General features: G+C 46.8%; 1 protein-coding gene across 5 annotated transcripts in view; it reads right to left on the reverse strand.

The window, feature by feature from the left end:
* Window positions 1-15,402, reverse strand: part of UBR4 (ubiquitin protein ligase E3 component n-recognin 4) — an 80,642-nt gene extending 65,240 nt beyond the window's left edge. For 4 of the 5 annotated variants that reach the window (XM_061479411.1, XM_061479410.1, XM_061479409.1 and 1 more), the window contains exons 1-19: window positions 15,238-15,402; window positions 10,308-10,405; window positions 9,492-9,595; window positions 8,713-8,842; window positions 8,480-8,619; window positions 8,074-8,176; window positions 7,434-7,575; window positions 6,585-6,709; window positions 5,768-5,892; window positions 5,495-5,554; window positions 5,175-5,365; window positions 4,513-4,612; window positions 4,286-4,423; window positions 3,680-3,797; window positions 3,098-3,285; window positions 2,400-2,559; window positions 2,184-2,269; window positions 1,026-1,195; window positions 139-421 (exon numbers count right to left, since the gene is read on the reverse strand). In XM_061479411.1, the coding sequence (XP_061335395.1) occupies window positions 139-421; window positions 1,026-1,195; window positions 2,184-2,269; window positions 2,400-2,559; window positions 3,098-3,285; window positions 3,680-3,797; window positions 4,286-4,423; window positions 4,513-4,612; window positions 5,175-5,365; window positions 5,495-5,554; window positions 5,768-5,892; window positions 6,585-6,709; window positions 7,434-7,575; window positions 8,074-8,176; window positions 8,480-8,619; window positions 8,713-8,842; window positions 9,492-9,595; window positions 10,308-10,405; window positions 15,238-15,371 (2,595 nt within the window). In that variant the 5' untranslated portion in view covers window positions 15,372-15,402. The remainder of the gene's footprint in view (window positions 1-138; window positions 422-1,025; window positions 1,196-2,183; window positions 2,270-2,399; window positions 2,560-3,097; window positions 3,286-3,679; window positions 3,798-4,285; window positions 4,424-4,512; window positions 4,613-5,174; window positions 5,366-5,494; window positions 5,555-5,767; window positions 5,893-6,584; window positions 6,710-7,433; window positions 7,576-8,073; window positions 8,177-8,479; window positions 8,620-8,712; window positions 8,843-9,491; window positions 9,596-10,307; window positions 10,406-15,237) is intronic. The other variant, XM_061479412.1, reaches the window with a different exon arrangement.
* Window positions 15,403-15,980: the final 578 nt, after the last annotated feature.

The raw sequence follows: 15,980 nt of genomic DNA on the forward strand, positions 1-15,980 counted from the left end.
TCCAAAGGCTGGTAACAACATTGAACCCAATTTAGTCCCTAAAGGCCATGAAGAGACCAGAACACACCAGGTAACTGCCTGTTACACATTTCTGCTGGGTGACCAATTAAATAGCCAGGACATGACATCAAATCCTACCTGTTCAAAGAGGTACACAGGGGCCTTAGAATACTGATGGAGCAGGTAGTCAAACACCAAGAGGAGACGTGCCACGAGAAGTGGGACAGAAGATTGCTGGGTATCCATGTTCGCTGTCAGCTCCACAATTGTTTGGATACAGAGCATCACAATGGATCTGCGGCCCCTCTCAGAGAAATTGTGAAAAATAAGCAGCAGCAACTGGAGATGTTCAACATTCAGATCTTCTGTGTCACTGGGAAGAGTCCCCTGCAAGGCATTCTGCTTCAGTGTGCCCACAAACCTGACAACAGGAGAGGAAGTTTATGAAGTTCACTTTTCTCTTGGCTTAGATCCTTCTTAACTGTAGGTTAGAGAAACATTTTCATCAGTTCCCTTTTCTGCTTATTCTAACACTGGCAATTTCACTGATTATCATTACATGAAGCATTGGAATGAGACGCTGCAAACATCAAAACCTAAATTTGATGGAAAACATGAACACCCATTCAAAAGAAGAAAGAGAAATGCAAACCCGTTCCCACAGGAAAGACTGCTCACTTTAAGTCAGCTAAACCCTAGCAGAGACTTACACACTATGGCAGAAAGGAAAGACCCTGGCACCATCATAACAGAACTTACCAGAAACCTGCTGAAATGAGACATTCCCTTTTTAAAACCAGGGTTCAGGCTCTACCCACTTAAATCCTGATCCTAGGTTTCACTTCCTACGCTCTAAGTGAAGGACTTCAGCAATACACAGACAGACCCTCTGCTCCTCCCAGCATCACATACCATCCCCACTCAGAGAACACACACACTGGTTATGCTGGTCCCAGAGAATTTTCCCTTGATAGAAAATAAGAGATTGAAGAGGTGACTTTCAGCTCAACATAAAATTATCTCACCTTTCCCAGACTTTAAGGCATTCTGGAACATCAGGATCTCCCTGGGCAGTGGCTTTATGCTGCCAAATAAGGAGCAGTCGCGAGAGCACCGACAAACTCTGAGGGTGGATGTAAAGAGGCCACGGGCCCTCCGAAAAAGGAGCAACTCCCAGCTGCTGGAGAAGTGTATTCTGGAACAAAACAGACTTGTTGAGTAGAGGCAAGTCCTGTCTGATGCTTTAAAAGCACGATGTGAACAAACAGCAGGGCCCTTGGAACTCACAGGGGTTCACACAGCAATCCCTTTCGTATCTCCAACACATGGCACAGCTACCAAGGGACACTCAATGCTGTCACTGTGCCCCCTAAACCACAATAACCTTGCAACTTTAACACCAATGCATAAAAAATAGCATTAATGAGCTCTACTCATTTCCTGCAGTATCATTGCAAGACTGTTTCTTCTACTATGTTCAGTATCTAAGAATTCAGAAGACGACCTCTTTGAAAAGAAGCAGCATTGCTGTGACCAGTCAAATATAGTAAAAAGGCAGATTTCTGAGAAGTGCAACTGCTTTAAAACAAAAACCACAAACCAACAAAGAATTTTAAATATGGTAGAAAATGTACAGTAGTCAACAAAAAGTATAGGGATTGAATTCACTGATTGCAAGCAGATTTATACTTCTACTTAAAGTATTAAGTCAGGTCAGCCCATGACCTAGCAAATAAACCTAGAGGCTACGAAGTCAACACATGAAAGCAAAAGGATTAATTTGATTCTCTCCTGAGAGAATTCCAAAGCCTTTTGGCATCAGTCCTGACAGCAAAGCAAATCTGCAGGAATCCCTCTTGATAAATGCATGGATAGAGGCAACTCTCCGAAGCAAAATATACAAACTCATTGCCTTTTCAGCTTTCATCAGCTTCAAAGTTCAGCGGATTAATGTGAACTCTGGATGTTAAGTTTACACTCTGCAGGATGTTTTGGACTGGATGACTGCAAAGGTCATTCAACTCAAAGGAGCCAAAATATTCCAAGTTCTGTTTGCAAAAGAATATACTCTAGGGCTAAATGGAATCATCAGCACACTAATCCAGGTGTGGAAAATCTGTGTAGAGAGAGTAACAGACACCAACACTTCTTCCTTTTATTTATATATATGCAATCACACTTACCTGCAAAGCAGGGGACTGAAGATCAGAGGTCACCAAGGAATGGTTGAAGTGATACAGGGCAGCAGCAAACTCCTCATCAGATGTGCCTGTAAGACAGGGAGCAAGCCATTTACTGTTGGTGCTCTTACATTTCAAATTTCCACATGAAACTAAGAAAACACACACCTCTAGCTCCTACAGTCTGTGCTCTCTAACACAGAAGCTCTGCTCACTCACCCTTTAGCCCATCCTTATCCACCTCTTTGATGATGCTGGCCAGTGTAGCCATGTGTTGCTCCGAAAGAGACACACTCAGGTAGTTGCGAATGAAGTTGTTCCTGGAGTTCAGCATAGAAGAAGTGATGAAGTTCAGAATGTTTGAAGCTAGGCTCAAAAACTGGAAAGAAAGGAGAAACACACCATAGAAGCAACCTTAAACCAAAACTAAACCACCAGCAAAACAGATCAAGTCCCCTAACTCCACCCCAGAGTACAGGTTTACTCACTGACAGCCAGCTCACTGCAATCAATGTCCTGTATCTGTATCAGGACTAATGACAGATTTTGACAAGGTTGTAAGGCTCTCCTCCACTGCAGTATCTATTTTTGTCTTTCCCTCATGGAGTTGGACTAAAAGCATTCTATCAGCAAGTCATTTTGCTTATATTTCTGCCCTCATTTTCCCTCTGTCTCTGTAACCCAAATAGATACTATCTTCAAGGCTTTGCTTCCCTTGCAGTAACGAATACTATTCCACCTTACAGAAGAGGAGAGGAAATATCTTTCTTCAAAGGCAAGACAGTCATTGATTCTCCATCAGCAATGCACTTAAAATACCTCACATTTATCTTCCCTGTCAACATACCCAGCCACTGACAAGGCAACAACACTACAGCACAGCAGTTATTTCACTAAGCCTCAAGACCATCTCGTACCAACTCTGGATCTTTGCGGCTGGCCAGGATGTTCCCATTCTCTCCAGCACTCTGTTTGTTTGGGCTTTTCACTCTAGGGGAGCTCTCCAAAGGGGGTGGTGGAGGAGGGGGTGGTGGGGCCACCTTCTCTTTGCTTGGAGAGATTGTCTCCTCAAACCATTGCCCAAGGATTGGTTCGCTGTCCTCATCTAACACAGGAGGCAGGAAAAACAAAAGCATAATGTTATAAGCAATGTTACATACCTTATGAAAACTACTCAGCTTAGAAAAGAGTTTCAGTTTAAGGCATCTGCTACCTTCATTTTTCCTTCCCAAATCACAAGGCTAAGCACTTTTACATGAGTCCAACAAGAGCTTACAAGAAGTTATTTCCACTCAAGCAAATACTGCCAAATCCCAGGCACTCAGCCTTTCGTTTACACCAAAAAGCACAGTCAGCGTTGCCTCTGCCAAACAGCTCTTACAAATTGGTTCACATTCTCAGCACTAAATGTCATTCCAGCCCAAGAAGGCAACAGCCAGGTTTCCACTCAATCTGAAAGACGGTTTAAAATCCTGCCTTGAGTTGCTTGCTGCTATTACCTTGGCTGCTGTCCTCCTCAGTGCTGCTAAAATCATCCTCGTAGTAAGTATTAGAATCAGTGGAGGCACTTGCATCACTGCTCATGGAGCCCTTCCTCTGACGCTGCAAGACACAAGCCTTGGGAGAATAACAGAGCAATTAATTTTAGGATGAATCATAAGAATTTGAAAACAACAGTAAATTCCTAACACATCTTCATTTTCTTCTAGCAAATTTGTCTCAACTAAGTTATGAACAGGTTTTCAAGGCTTCTTCCCCTGAAGTTGTATTAAAAATATCATGGGATGGTGGAAAACAAATAATCTATGCCAAGCTTGTAAGCAACACTTCAAGTAACAGCTCTAACATAAAGCATCTGTTTTGAATGCAGCCTTTTCACCCCCTCCTAAACTTACAAATACCACTGAGCTTACAGAAAAAAAATTGACTAGAACAAGTCTGTCAACTTTACATCTCTGAAAAAAGAGAGAGGCTCCAGTTGACAGCTTCTGAAAGAAGAATTCTAAGTTCTTAGCACAGCCACAGCTTGTAAAGTGAGTTTTTTCCATGTGGATGGCACCTAGTAGGAGTGCCCCAGCCACAGAAGCTCTCCAGCCGGTTCCTACCTTTCTGTAGGAAGTAGACAGCAAAGTCAGCAGCAAGTTAGTGAGTGGTACAGAATCTATCAGCCGCTGAATCCTCTGGATCGACGTGCTTTGAGCCATGATATCCAGCACTGCTGGTGGCCCATCGCTCTCCCAGCCCTGGAGGATGGCAGTGAGAAGAGAATTTAAAGTGTGTTTCAGTGGAGAAGGCAAAATGTTCCACAAGAATGTATATGTTACCTACGTACCTTGTGCAATGCCTCCACTTGCAGATCTTGAAAGAGTGATGACAGCAATTTGATAGCATGATTTGCCAGCACCACAGACAGAACACCAAACCCTTGATGCCTACAGAAACATAAAGGAAACAAACCTTATTGAGGCCTTTCAATACCTTAAGGGCCTACAAGAAATCCTTTTTACAAAGACATGTAGTGATAGGTCAAGGGGGAATGGTTTCAAATGAAAGAGAATAGATTTAGATTACATTAGGAAAAAATTCTTCCTATGAAGGTATTAGAAAAGGATGCCCAGAGAAGCTGTGGCTGCTCCATCCCTGGCAGCGTTCAAGGCCAGGTTGGACGGGGCTTGGAGCAAACTGCTGTAGTGGAAGGTGTCCCTGCCCATGGCAGGGTTTTGGAACTGGACAAGCTTGAAGGTCCCTTCCAACCAAAACCAGTCTGGGATTCTATGATTCTAATTTCAAAGGGAGGGAGAGGAATATATTGAGTGTACTGACTACTTTGCTAAACTGAAGAAGACAGTGGCTTTTTCCCAAGAATCAAGAATTGATTCCCTTGAATTACAACTGGGGATACAACTTCAGAAACCAAGAAGACTCCATGGTACCTGCTTGCTGGGCATGGCTAGGCACATGGACAGTGACGACTTCAGAGAGGTATTTACATACCCTTTCCCAGGTCCTAGCTTGGGAGACCCAACGCCCTCCTTAGTGCGAGCAATAATGTCTCTGACACGAAGAGCAGCCAATGGATCTTTCTCCTTTCCCTTATCAGCCAAGGCCGTGGGGCTGAGGTTCAAGATGAGGAAGAGGCTGTTTAGCAAACACCAAGCCCCAAGCAGCTGGAAGTTCTGATAATGCTATCGTGCCAAAAATGAAGGGGGAAGGGGAGGAAAAAGGCATCAAAAAAGACAAAATAGTGTCAATCCAAATGCCAAAATATACATGCACAAAACCACTGAAAGAGCTTCCCAAGACAGAAATCTTACCTCACCCCCTGCACGGCGTGAGTTGCTGATGGCTTGTCCAATCATTTCATAGATTTCAAGCTGCAAATAAATCCAAAGCAATGGTAATATTTTAAGTTAAGCTCCAAATACAATTGTATTTTCCCTCTACAATTAGCCACCACCTCACTACTTCTTTTATCAGCAAGTCTAATGCCTAGAAATAACAGCTATGTATTGCAGTCCAAAGGAATACAAACTCTGCACTTCGCTTGCTAAGAATGAAACAATAATCATACTCTTTCATCTACTTACACATTTCTGTACAATAGTAGCAGCATCATTTTCATAATCTTCTTCTTTGGAACTTGTTGACCCCGTTCGTACCTGCTGAGTGCTACCCACGTGCAGGATGGCCATACAAGTGGCCACACTCACACCTGATTCAAAACAAGAGGTCACATTCTTACTAAGAGCCAGACTTAGGAGTCAATGTTCCTACTTTGCATATTAAACCAAGCAGTCTCAAACATGCCCATAGACCTGATGGAGCAGGGAATACTCCATATTACAGCTGACAGATTGAAGATCCTTCTGAACTACCCTCAGAGGAGTAAAGTTTTACCCTACAGAAACACACGAGAACAATTAAAGATGTTTTACCATGGAATTCAATGCCATTTTTAAGGCAATCTTCCTACTCTACTCCCATATCTCTTTAAAATGTTACTCATTTCAACCAAGCACTCAGGATGATGGTGTATGAAACCACTCCTGGGAAACATGGTTGATTTGGGAGATATAACCAAGTAAGCTAAAGCCATAAGCACTGCAAAAATACATCATGCTCTGAACATTAAAAGAGCAGAAATCACAGGCTATTAAGAGAACGTTGAGTCGGTGTTTGTCACAGATATTGACAAGAACATTTGCATAATACACCAGAATTTCAGTGCTACTATAACAATTTCCATCTGAACCCAGTCACCACAGTGCACAGTATGCTGCACAGCTTTCAAATTCAGGAGAAATAAAGGTTCTTGTAGGCTGAGCCTCCAATGTGCAGGGAACAATGCAGAACAAAAGCAAGAGTGACTTAAAGCTCCAGAGAAAATACAGGAAATCCATTCACCTGCATAGAGACAGCTGAGAGCAAGAACAGTCACATCTTGGAGACGTGTGGGTGTCAGGGGCTCCAGTACAGGCAGAGACAGAGTATCCAGTGCCATGGTCACATCTATTACCAGCGAATGAAATCTACAGTAACGACACATGCTAAGGTTCAGCAATGCAATGTACACATTAAATCATAAGAGTTAACTGGGTTGGAAAAGCCCTTTAAGCTCATCCAGTCCAACCCTCACCCCAGCACTGCCAAGGCCACCACTAACCCATGGCACTGAGGACCTCGTCTCCACTGGGTGCGAACACTTGCAGGGATGGTGACTGCAGCCCTGCCCTGGGCAGCCTGTTCCAATGCCTGAGCACCCTCTGGGGCAGGAATTGTTCCTCAGCTCCATCTAAACCTGCCCTGGTGCAGCTTGAGGCCGTTTCCTCTTGTCCCATCCCTTGTTCCTTGGGAGCAGAGCCCAGCCCCTCCTGGCTCCATCCTCCTGTCAGGCACTTGTAGGCAGCGACCAGGTCCCCCCTGAGCCTTCTCTTCTCCACACTGAACCCCCCAGGTCCCTCAGCCCTTCCCCATCACACTTGTGCTGCAGGCCCTGCACCAGCTCCGTTGCCCTTCTCTGGCCCTGCTCCAGCACCTCAATGCCTCTCTTCTAGCGAGGGGAAAAGAACTGAACACAGGATTTGAAGTGCAGCCTCACCAGTGCCTAGTGCAGGGGGACAATCACTGCCCTGGTCCTGCTGGACATTTGAGACCTCACAGGAGCAGCACTTATGATGCTGCATGGCCAGCACAGTTATTTTCTCTCACAGTGTACCCAGCATCCACCAGAGGAGAGCAGGGACAGACACTTACCCATTCCGAACAGCAGTGGCATCTGCCACTGTGGCTGGCATAATGAAGAATGAGTTGGCTGACACTGCATCCTGAAACCGATTGATGTAGCGCAAGAAGTAGGGGAGGTTCAGGCACACTCTCAGCAGTTTTTCAGAGCCACCTACCAAAAAAAAACCCCAGAAGTGTTATTTTTACTGATCTGTGAAAATGCTTCTAAGAACAGATCTAATGGTCACCAGTAATTGACTTAATTATTCTTTGTGGTGAGAAAATACCATCACAGATGAGGTAACAGGATAAAGCCTAATTTACAACACATAAACCAGGTGAAGTTTTCAGCCACACTCGTAACGGGTGTCACAAAGCTCTGTGTACGTTATGTGACATACCAGGTCCTAATTCACAATTCCTCAATAATCCATCCCATAAGCTATTTTATATGGTCCACCTTATTTACCCTGCAAAACCCAGTGACTGCATATAAATATACCGAGCTCATCTCCTCTGCAATGAAGAAAACTACATCACAGCCACAACCTCCTTCAGCACGCAAATGAGTAAAACCTTCAGATCTTTCCCATTCAGAGCAGTAGGATGTAACACTGGAGAGACATTTCCTCTTTCATCCCTTCCCAGATCCTAAAAAGCTGACTCTCACCAAGTTCTTGCAGGCTGGCCACGTTCTGAGCAATGAATATGCTTTTTGTCTTTGCTGCAGAGGTCTGATCTGTGGAAGCTTGATCCTCATTCTCTCCTTCCACCTAAAACCATTATGGGAGCATTAAAAATACATGGTATTGCAGCAAGTATCTACACAGGAGCAAGGTGCAGCAGCAGCAGAACTCAAAAGAGCTACAAATATCACTGAACATTAGGGTCAATGAAGCAACAAAACTACTATTGTGTTGTTCGCCACTTGTCAACATGCAAGTAGGATTTACATACTTAAGAAAGGTTTTCTTTACACATGTGTACTAAAATCTACCACTGATTGCTCTCTGCCCTTTCCTGCACCAATGTTACTAATGCTAAGGTTCAACCCTATTCTAGGGTTGGCTGTTTACCTGTGTTTCTGGTGTGATAGATGGTGACGACGAGACTCTAGGGTTGAAAACTGATGTCAACTGATTGAGGAAGTTCATCTGCACTTCTTTCTGTCTCAGTTCTGGGCTCACCGGGGAGGCCAGCTCCTTCTGGTCCTCTACTGCAGGGCAAACAGCAAAGCACCATTTCATACCTCAAACCTGCAGTATTTTCTATGCCTAACTCAAGTGCTTCAAGTGATATAAACCCTTACCATCAGAGAGGGTTTTAACAGTCTGAGGCAGCTTGGCTGACTTCATCATTGCTGTGAAGGTAATGATTTCAGTTCGATCCAGGCGGCTGCAGCCCGTACACAGCCCCTTTATCAACAGAATGAGGTGTTTCTACAAAGAAAAAGGCATCAAGTACAACTTAAACTCTCTTGATTCCAATTATTCCTCAACAGCATTTATTCTAAGCAACCGCATTAAGAGTACTGTACCCTCAGCTAGTGCAGCTACTGCAACGTTCCAAACCCACTCTGATCTCATACCAAAGACATGGTAGTAGTGGTATTACCCCTAATTGCAGGTAATTCAGGTCATTAACATTGTCCCACGTGCATGTTAGGGAAAAGCATCTGGAAAGGCACTTTCCTGTGACAAACTAAGGCTTGAAGGAAGTGACATTATGTCCCTATCACAAGTGAAATTATGTGAAGGCTTCTCGCATGCCTTTCCTCTTTGAAATAGATTTCAGCTTTCCCAGAATGACTGAAATACAACTGGGGAAAGAATCCATCTTTAAGAATTCCACTGTTTTGTTCCAGGTTATTACACAAAACTAAACCAGACCACAGAAAAATGCAAGAATTAACCAAGGCTTCAGGTTCCCTTTATTTCAGCTTGAAATTGAGTGAAGGATGCAGAGGTAAGACTCAGCACTCTGCTGAAGCAGCACACCTTCATTAACTTTGCCTTATGCAACATTATACTTTGGAATTAAGAGGCCAAAACCCATTTTAACACTCTAGCAGGCAAAATCAGCTCTCACCTGTGACACAGCACATGCTTCATCTGGGTTCTCAAGGCGAAGCAGTGAGAATTCAATGAGGACTTTACAAGCAGCTGCCACCGACTGCAATTGGTTTCTAGGTACTGAAAAAAGGAGATATTTGTACTCAGGACAAGTTTTAAACTCATTCAGAGAAATGTGTTCTTAGTGCTATCAGTAAAACAGAGTGAGGTGCAACATGGATGCACTCACAAGCTACTGTGCCGAACACACAGATGCAATTATAAATACAATCTCATTAAAAGGTAACCCAAGAAATGTCAGTGAAGCAGAGATAAGCCAGACAAGGTAATATAGATGAAATGGCTTCCCCAGCAACATCACTTAATACTGGCAGAAGCACTGAAGAACATAAAATAAGTTGACCTAAACCACTCTTTTTGCTGAAATTGCCAAATTCTATCAGCCAAAATAATAGGAAATAATTTTGAGTCACAGAGTTTTGATCATTAATTCCAACATACTAAAATAATTGCTAAAGAATAATCTAAAAATCCTGAAAATTGATTTATACACTTCATTTGATTCAAAGTTATTTTCCCTAAATGAAATCAGGCCAATGAACAAGCAACAAAAACTCAGCACTGTCCAGTATTTGGTGGCCAAATCCTCCTATTGACAAGTTTCCCTTTCCATCTGAGTTGACACTGTGCCAGTACAGAAGCCAGCAGCGCTGGCCTCATCCCCTCTGTCTTTAAAGAGGGCTGGAGACAAAGGACAGCAGTTCCAGTTTACTTTTTCTACACCCCAGTCATAACACAAGAGCAAGAGAAGCAAAGGAGAGGGAACACTTACTTAGACCGCACACAGTAGTGATGTAATGTGTAGAAAGTGCAACAAAGGAGGAGTAAAAAGGCTCATATTGTTTGTCGTGGTGCAGGATTTCAGATTCACTGCAACAGGAGAAAAGGAGATGTGTCAATTGCACACAGTATGACAGCAGCACCACACCACGCTCAGGATATGCTGACAAGATTGTCAAAATCACACATGCTCTCCAAATCAAAGTTCTGGGTCCCATCTCTCATGTTCTCAGGGCTGAGTCCTCCAGCAGCACACGGATGATGGCATCAGCATCGCTATCCACACAGGAAATGTAAGGACGTCATTCCAAAACTACAAATGTTCCTCCTTTGTGGATTTACAGGGAGACTGAGATGAGCTCTTAGGCAGAAGCTCTTCCCTGTGAGGGTGCTGAGGCGCTGGCACAGGGTGCCCAGAGAAGCTGTGGCTGCCCCATCCCTGGCAGTGTTCAAGGCCAGGTTGGACACAGGGGCTTGGAGCAAGCTGCTCTAGTGGAAGGGGTCCCTGCCCATGGCAGTGGTTAGAACTGGACAAGCTTTAAGTTCCCTTCCAACCCAAACCAGTCTGGGATTCTATGATGCACCATCAACAGCTCAGCCCCTTTAACTATGGCTCTCCCAGTTGACCATTCATCTTTAAGTTATTCTAAACCCAGCTGCCCATAAAGTTTGGCCTGTTTGTTCTGTAACGCTCAGCAGGATTTGCCAGGAGCAGAGCACTGGCATTCCCTTTCTGTTAAGGCACGGAGTCAACTGGAGTTGGTGCAATTCCACAAAACAGAAGGATCAAAACAGGCAACTGCATACTAACAAACAAACAAGGCAGCCTCTGTGACAGACCGGGGAGTAACGACTTGCGAAGGTAACGCACAGAAGAGAAAAATGCACCCCCCGCAATCAGCCTCGTGGGCAGAGACTTGGCATTTCAGAGACCCACAGCACCCTGCCCCACACACAGACCAACACACAGCTCAGTGACCGAAAAGTCAACACCAACTCAAACCAAAAGTGAACGCCGCCAAGCAAAACACACATCAACACGCTGAAAATCACGTCTCTGAGGTTCCTCCATGAGGCGTGCTGGCCACGGGGAACATTGATACACAGGCAAGACATGGCACATCAAAAGCTGCTGCAGTGTCACACCACAGCCCATCTGCACAGAAACCTGAGGACAACCACGCCAAGAACAGAAACTAAGCTCTGCTTGCATAGCTGGTTCTCCCCTTAATGCTTCCTGTGAGACAACTATGAATGTGGGTATCTGCCTATTACATACTTAAACCGCTTTATTTCCCCTTTTCATTCCATGGGCAAGGTGGAAGAACAGATTATACGACTCAACTTCACTGCCCAAGTCAACTTTACCTCTTTAAACAGAGGCCTCTTCACCTCTGGTGACAGTGATGATTTCTGGAGGGGAGGTGGGGAGCAGAGGGCATCAGCTAAATACCCAGCTAAACCCAGGATGTCTAAAGCTAGTCAGTGAGCAGCACTGCTGCAGATCACAGTAGAACAAATCCTTGGTCCAGCAGCACATGATGGTGCCAGCTTTGGTGGGGTGGGAGGGAGAAAACAGCACACCATTCCCAGTTGCCTTCCCTTTTTTCTATCCCAAGTCATCGTTTCCAGTCACAATGGAAGATGTGGCTGAAACAGAAGAAACTTCAGAATTTATCATTTCTCCAGAAAAAAATGAGCAAGGAGAAATACTCATCAGCTTTGTAGCTTTGATTTCCTGGTTAGAATCAACCAGGTTGGAAAAGACTTTTAAGACCATCAAGTCCATCTGTTCCAACACTGCCAAGGCCACCATTAACCCCCTCCCAGGTCCCTCAGCCGTTCCCCATCACACTTGTGCTCCAGGCCCTTCACCAGCTCCGTTGTCCTTCCCTGGACCCTACACAGCCTACCTAAAAAGCTGAAATAGAAAAGCAGCCGTTAAGAGAGGCTTTGCATGAAGATCAGCAGCATAACATGACCGAGTTCCAACATCTTGCTCACCAGGCTTCACCTCTCCACCTCCTGCCCAAAGCACATGGATGGGCAACGAGCCCAGAGACTGAATGTGCAAAAATGTTTGTGTTCTTATATTCAGACACCGATTTTGCTCACCTACCTCTTTATGCCAACTATAAATCAGCAGCAGCCAGATGTATACAACATATATTAATAGAACAAATTGGGAACAACGAGCCCAGAGACTGCATGTGCAAAAATGTTTGTGTTCTTATATTCAGACACCGATTTTGCTCACCTACCTCTTTATGCCAACTATAAATCAGCAGCAGCCAGATGTATACAACAATATTAATAGAACAAATAGAACAAATTGGGAACAACAGCTGGCAGCTCCTCAACAACTGCTCTACCATACAGGTCAAGCAGTTCAAGGCACAACACCCACAAGGTGTAAAAAAACAGAACAAGGTTGGGAATTCCATCTGGATTGGGCAAGAAGAGGCTTGGATCTGTTATGGTGGTGAAAAGCGGAAGGCACCTGTCAACGAACCATCAAGTCCTTGAGAATAAACATAAGTGAGAGATAACAGCTTAATCTGTGATGTGCTAGTGTTATACTGCATCTATAGTGAGATTTAACAACAACTTTAGGCTACTGTATTGCTATTTATTGCTTAACTAACTTCTGCTTCCCAGGGAAGCTCATTACTCACGCTAAACGAGAAGCCTCTGTGTCAATATCAAATATAACCCGTCAGCAACAACCACCTCCTGCCTCAGTTCTGCTTCCAAATCCCCAACAGGCCCAAAATAGAGCCTTTATGTAAGGCAGCAGGCACAAGAACAACCTCTTCCTCCTGAAGACACAGCAGCAGGTGCAGGAGTTCTCCCCTGTGGAAAACCCTTCCCTGCAAACCAGCCTCACTGCACCCCCACAGGCTTTGTAAACCACATTCACTTCAGCTGCATCTTTCTAAGCCACCGTTTCTATCAGTTATGTCAAACCAGAGGCCAAAGTCTATCAATTCCTGAACATACCTGCTAAGGGAACTCCAGGAACTCAGTGATGCTTAAACTTCAAAATGAACTATAAGACTTGTTCAAACAAATGAGTTTACTAGTTTATTACGGAAAGAACTATGTTAATGCTTTTAAGGCAGGTGTCAGCACCAGACTCTTTCCAGTGGTGCCCAGTGACAGGATGAGGAGCAATGGCCACAAACTAAACCACAGCAAGTTTCACCTCAACATGAGCAAGAACATCTTTCCATTGAGGGTGGCAGAGCCCTGGCACAGGCTGCCCAGGGGGGCTGTGGAGTCTCCCTCTCTGGAGCCATCCCAAACCTGCCTGGATGCGTTCCTATGTGCCCTACTCTGGGTGGCCCTGCCTTGGCAGGAGGCAGGACTGGATGATCTCCAGAGGTCCCTTCATGATCCTAGGATTTTGCTGTCATCACACCACGTTTATTTGAGAGGAAATCCAGCCACTCTGCAGATGGTGTCAACCAACAGTCTCGCTGCAAGAGCCAACAACCAGCTTCCAAAAATAACTCCACCAGATAACATATTTTAGATTAGAAATCTAAAGATAGATGATTTGTTCAGCACGGAAGAGCATGGCTCCAAACACAACAAGCTGGAGGTTTCTTCCCCCTCTGTGATTTGCCACATCTTATATCAAGGCACGAAATAAGAGACTTGTGCTCATGTTAACTCCTGCCGGTTCTGAATCACAGCGAGCATCAGGCACACGACTCCAAGCCTCAGAGCAACGCTACTTAAAGGCAACACACTCGTGTTCCAAGTGGAAAGTGAGACCTTCGCTGTCACTAGGAGAGGAAACAGACCTCTCCCGACAGTCAAGTGAATCCACTTCAGTGTTCCTGTGTGTTCTGCAACTGCTGACACTCCAATAATGACCTTTAGGCACACTGACAGCGGAGCTCCACAAGGAAAAGCGAATCTGAAATGGTCCCTAAATCACAGAATCATAGAATCAAGTGGTTTGGAAGAGAGCAATAAGGTCCCCACTGAGCCTTCTCTGCTCCAGACTAAACCACCCCCCCGAAAACAGCAGATTAAAAGGCCAGCCTCAGCACTGCCCAAATCACATCAATATTGAGCAGATTCTAGGTGACTACTAGCATATGACCTGCACAGCACACTGACACCGATCGTACATCAGCCATTCCACACCGAGCACAACACCACAAAGCTTTACTTCATTACCTTCCTCAGTGCAGTGTTTAGCTTGTGTTTCCTAACAACTTCGTGTGGTCAGGGCTATATCTCTGAGCACAACGCTGTGGCATTCACACCTAGTGCTTTAGGTCATACAATCAGCTGTAAGCTAAACTAAACACTCCTGCTCCGGGTCTAACTTTGCTGTTAGCAAAGGCAGGCTCGATGTGCTTCAGCTTTATTTCTCTTTAAAAGGCGGGCAGTGCCCCATGGGTAGGAACCCAAAGGAAGCCGGTGCCACCGCATGTCCCCCCCAGGACATGTCGCCAGGTCAAGGGAGACAACAGCTTTCACGGCACAGCCTGACATCCCCCTTGGACAAAGGCACGAACAGCAGAGCCGTCCCGAAGCCTCTCCGCGGGGTGACTTGTCAGAGCCGCTGTGGCCGTGGCCGGGCGTGCATCATCATCCCCGCTTATTAGGTCCCAAGGGCACCACCCCGAGAGCCTCCCAGTCCCCAGGAAACCGGCAGCGGGCTGGGCGTGAGTGACTCGCCGGACACTGCTCGGGGCTCCCGTTCTGGCACCGGCAGCCGCCGCTGCCCAACGCCGAGCCGAGCCGGGCCGGGCCGCCCGTCAGCCAGCGCCGGCGGCACCCGCTCTGAGCCCCGCTTCCCTCAGCGCGACCCCCGAGGAACCTCCCGCCCTGAGGGGAAGCCGCTGAGAGGGGAGGCAGGGCCCGGGCCGCCCCCACTCTGCGCGGCACAGGTGAGCCCTCACCTCTCGATAACCGAGGCGAGCAGCTGCGGGAGCTCCTTCATCTCGAAGGCCGAGTACGAGGCGGAGAGCAGCGGCCGCACCGCCACCTCCCAGCCGGGCTCTGCCGCGGCCCCCGCGCCGCCGCCCGCCGCCATCTTGCCGCTGCGCTGGGCGAGGGGGCGGAGGGGGGGGGGGGGACGGGGGGGGAAGGGGGGGGCCGCGGCGGCGGAGGAGGAGGAGGAGGAGGGACAGCGCGGGCAGGAAGGGCCGCCCCCCGCGCGCCGCCACACAGGAAGTGACGTGCCGGCCGCATGCGCTTCGCACCCTCTGATTGGAGGAGGAGGGCACGGTCCGGGCGCGTGCGCAGTATATGAGTCAGCAAGTTTGCGGGAGGCGCATGCGCGGGGGGGGGGGGGGGTGAGCGTGCTGGTGCTTCCCGAGACCGGGAGTGGGGGGAGACACTCCCTCCCCCCGCAGCCCTGATCCAGCCCCGGGGCAGCAGCACAAGAGGGACGTGGAGCTGCTGGAGCGAGGCCAGAGGAGGCCTTGGAGATGCTGCGAGGGCTGGAGCAGCTCTGCTCTGGAGCCAGGCTCAGAGAGCTGGGCTGGGGCAGCCTGGAGAAGAGAAGGCTCCTGAAGGGGAGACCTGAGAGCAGCTCCAGTGCCTGAAGGGGCTGCAGGAAAGCTGGAGAGGGGCTTGGGACAAGGGATGTAGGGACAGGCCAAGGGGAATGGCTTTAACCTGCCAGAGGGGAGACTGAGAT

Source organism: Pezoporus flaviventris, unplaced genomic scaffold (genome assembly GCF_033815535.1).
Source record: "Pezoporus flaviventris isolate CSIRO_AGI_PZ_B2104156 unplaced genomic scaffold, CSIRO_AGI_Pfla_v1 ptg000148l, whole genome shotgun sequence".
Taxonomy (NCBI): Eukaryota; Metazoa; Chordata; class Aves; order Psittaciformes; family Psittacidae; genus Pezoporus; species Pezoporus flaviventris.